This window comes from Lolium perenne, chromosome 5 (genome assembly GCF_019359855.2).
Source record: "Lolium perenne isolate Kyuss_39 chromosome 5, Kyuss_2.0, whole genome shotgun sequence".
Classification (NCBI taxonomy): Eukaryota; Viridiplantae; Streptophyta; class Magnoliopsida; order Poales; family Poaceae; genus Lolium; species Lolium perenne.
Window position 1 is genome coordinate 10,997,971 of NC_067248.2, and position 3,251 is coordinate 11,001,221.

A 3,251-nucleotide genomic window follows, 5' to 3' on the forward strand; every position below is an offset into this window, starting at 1 on the left:
ATTCTGTGACCATGCATCGGTGGAAAAATCCCACCAAAACTTACTATTGGGATACTTGTCAAGTATGCCCACCACATGCCGCAATTAGAGAGAAATCAAACAAATATTTGCAAACTTCGGTTTTTATAGTGATTATTGTTAGAATCTAGCTATGTAGATAGCCATCTTCTTAGATAAGCTAGCATGTTGATGTGTTCATTCCATGGACAACAAACCATACTCTTATCGTATTACATATAGAGAAAATATTAGGCTAGTTGCAGATCTGATATTATCATGCAATAATGCCAAATTAAAACATGCATATATATATGTAGCTATATTGGTGGTGATAATTAAGCACAAATATGCTTCTCAACACTAGCAAATGTAGCTTTGGATCATTTTTCCGCAAGCTTATGGAAGGTCATGGCCACGCCATCCACTGGCTTCGGGTGGGGAAGGTAACTAATCTCTGCATCAGGATTTAGCAACTCCCATCTGAAATAATGGAGGGCAAACTCTCAACCACATAACATAATATCAACAAATACAATTTATGTCATATGCATATTGAATGCAATTGGGTATCTAAATTAGTGTTGGCTAGCCCGTACTTACTCATAGCCGATGGAGAGGTGATGAAGCATGATGGTGAGTTGCAGCCTCGCGAGCATGTTGCCTGCACAAACCCTATAGCCTCCTCCGAACACCTGGTACGTGCCTGGCTTGGCCGGCTCCTGCATCATTCAGGCGTCAATTAACAATTCCGTATGGTTGTCATCATTAGCTGATTCATTCATGATGAACATGTAAGATTACACGCACATATTTTGGGAAACAATACTTATTCTACTTACGTCCCATCTGTCAGGGTTGAAGGTGAGGGGATCTTGGAAGTTGTTGGGGTCGGTGTGCAACGACCTCACCCACACCAGAACTGGCCATCCCTTTGGTATGGTGTACCCGTTGTACTCCACGTCCCTCTTCGCGACACGATGCGCCATCGGCGCGATGTTGGCCATCCGGATTGTCTCCTCTACCACTTTCGCTGTGTACTTCATCTTCGGGATGTCGTCATGTGTGATGAAAGACAAGCCACCTTTGCTTTCGCTCATCGCCAAATTCTCCTCCTGCAAATCACGAGAGATTAGTTAGATATGATCCCTTTCTATTACCATATGCTTATCTGATTGGAGTTATATTGCTGGCTTACACGTAGCTTGGCGAGAGTGTCGGGGGATTTTGCTAGGTGGTAGGTGGCCCATGTGATGGCGCTGGCGGTGGACTCGTAGCCGGCGACGACGAGAGAAACAATATTGTCCACCACCTCGTCATCGCTTAGCTTCTTCCCCTGCTCGTCCTCCATCCGCATGAACCCACCCATCACATCGTCATCCTCGGCCTTGGTTACCATGGTTTTCTTCCTCCTAGCATGCAGTTCCTCACGGAACACCGCGTTGAGCTTCCGACGGCACTTGCGAGCGTGATAGAACGCTGTGCCTGGAAAATCCAAGGGAAATGACCTAAGGCCAGCAACCAAGTTTCCGAACCACTCGTCGATCTTCTCCGTTAGGGGTGATGGTTCCATGCTTATGAACATCATGCAGATGTTCGCGAACGTCACCTGCATGCATACGTGAACAATTGTTTCTCTAGATAAATCGGGATAAAATATATTTGACTACCTATAAATGGTAACTTGTTCTTACTTTCTTGATCTCGGTGGCGGCGACGATGGTGCCTTTGTCGGACCAGAAGGCAAGTGCAGCCACAACCCGCGGCTGCACAACCGCGGCGATGGTCCGGAGCGACACAGGGCTATTGATGGTGGCGAGGATGAACCCACGGAGCCTGGTGTGGGTGGCGCCTTCGACGTTGACAACGGAGGTGTGGCCGACGAGCTCCGGCTCGGGCCAATGAACTCCGAAGTTCTCGGGGGACTGAAGCACGAATTTGTTGGCCGCCGGCGTGCAGGCGATGATGGTGGGGGAGCCGAACAGGTGCGTCCGGTACATCCCCGCCGCCTTCCCGTACGCGTTCTTCTTGGCGCCGATGAACTCGTCGGGCGGCGCGCGTGCTTGAAATACTCGGAGCAGTGAGAGCGTCTCGCCGAGGAAAGGCACGCCCATGTGCCCCGGCGGCAGGCTCTTCTTGCCGTGCTTGAGGAAGAAGGCGGCGCGGTACCACGCGTCGGCGGCGTGCCAGAAGGCGAGGAAGAGGAGCGGGACAGCGCCCAGCAACCATGCCCACGAGATCGCCATTGTTGCAAACATATCGCTAGCTGATCAACTGATGCTATATTCTACGTGCTCCAGTGATTTCTCGAGAAGTCGTGATCCTGCCTTGGAATTTGGAGACAATGGATCGACTATATATACAGCCTAGTGTGGATGCTTAGGGTGGCTGATTCTTTCGTCGCTCCACGCAGGTGGGAACAAAACCCTAATTGCCTAATTAAATCTCGCCTATTGTGTTTGGCGCATATGTGATTACGTGCGTATTGATGCATACATAAGTGCTCCCTTTGTGTTACTCAGAACTAAGTTCCAAAGTCTCCAGTGACCACATGCTTACAGCAAGTTTAATAGTAGAGCTAACGAGCTCGCTATAAGTTAAGCGTCATATCATATATAGTCAACCTAGAGTCAACATGTACAATAGTGAGCTATAAAATTGTACTACCTTCGATTCAAGAAATAAGGCGTCCTCGTTTTACGTGCTTTTTGTTTGACCAAGAATTACTTCAAATATATAAAGATTGTTTGTATGAAATTAGCAACATTAGAAAGTGCTTTTAAATACGAATCCAATGATACTAATTACATATAATATAATCAAGATTGTGTTGCTCAATTTTTATGGTCAAAGTTCGTCTTAAAATACACGTGCGCCTTTATTCTTGGGACGGAGGTAGTACTATTTTAACAATGCCACTACCGGAATGGGGCTATATGCCGAGGGCCGGGAACCCTCGGTGTAGTATGCTTTGGCCGTCGGCGTAGGCTACGCCGAGGGCCGCCCTCGGCATAGCTCCTCGGCGTGTAAGTCCCTCGGCAAAGCCACTATCGCCGTCGGCGAAGCCCGACCCTCGGCGTAGCACGCTACGCCGGCAGACAAAACCCTCGGCATAGACTTTTAAAAAATTCAAATTTCCCGTTTCCAAAAAAATTCAAAAAAAAATCGAAAAAAAAATATTTTTTCCTATATGCCGACGGCAAAACCCTCGGCATAGACTTTTAAAAATTTAAAAATTTTAATTTCTTTTACAC

The 3,251-nt window shown here is 47.4% G+C and overlaps 1 protein-coding gene across 1 annotated transcript; it reads right to left on the reverse strand.

Moving 5' to 3' along the window:
* Nucleotides 1–271: 271 nt before the first annotated feature.
* LOC127303248 (ent-kaurenoic acid oxidase-like) lies at nt 272–2,243 on the reverse strand. Its single transcript, XM_051334002.2, has 5 exons — nt 1,692–2,243; nt 1,196–1,606; nt 840–1,112; nt 601–719; nt 272–480 (listed from the first exon to the last, which is right to left on the reverse strand). Exons 1-5 carry the CDS (start codon nt 2,241–2,243, stop codon nt 381–383), a joined length of 1,455 nt encoding a protein of 484 aa, XP_051189962.2. The 3' UTR covers nt 272–380.
* Nucleotides 2,244–3,251: the final 1,008 nt, after the last annotated feature.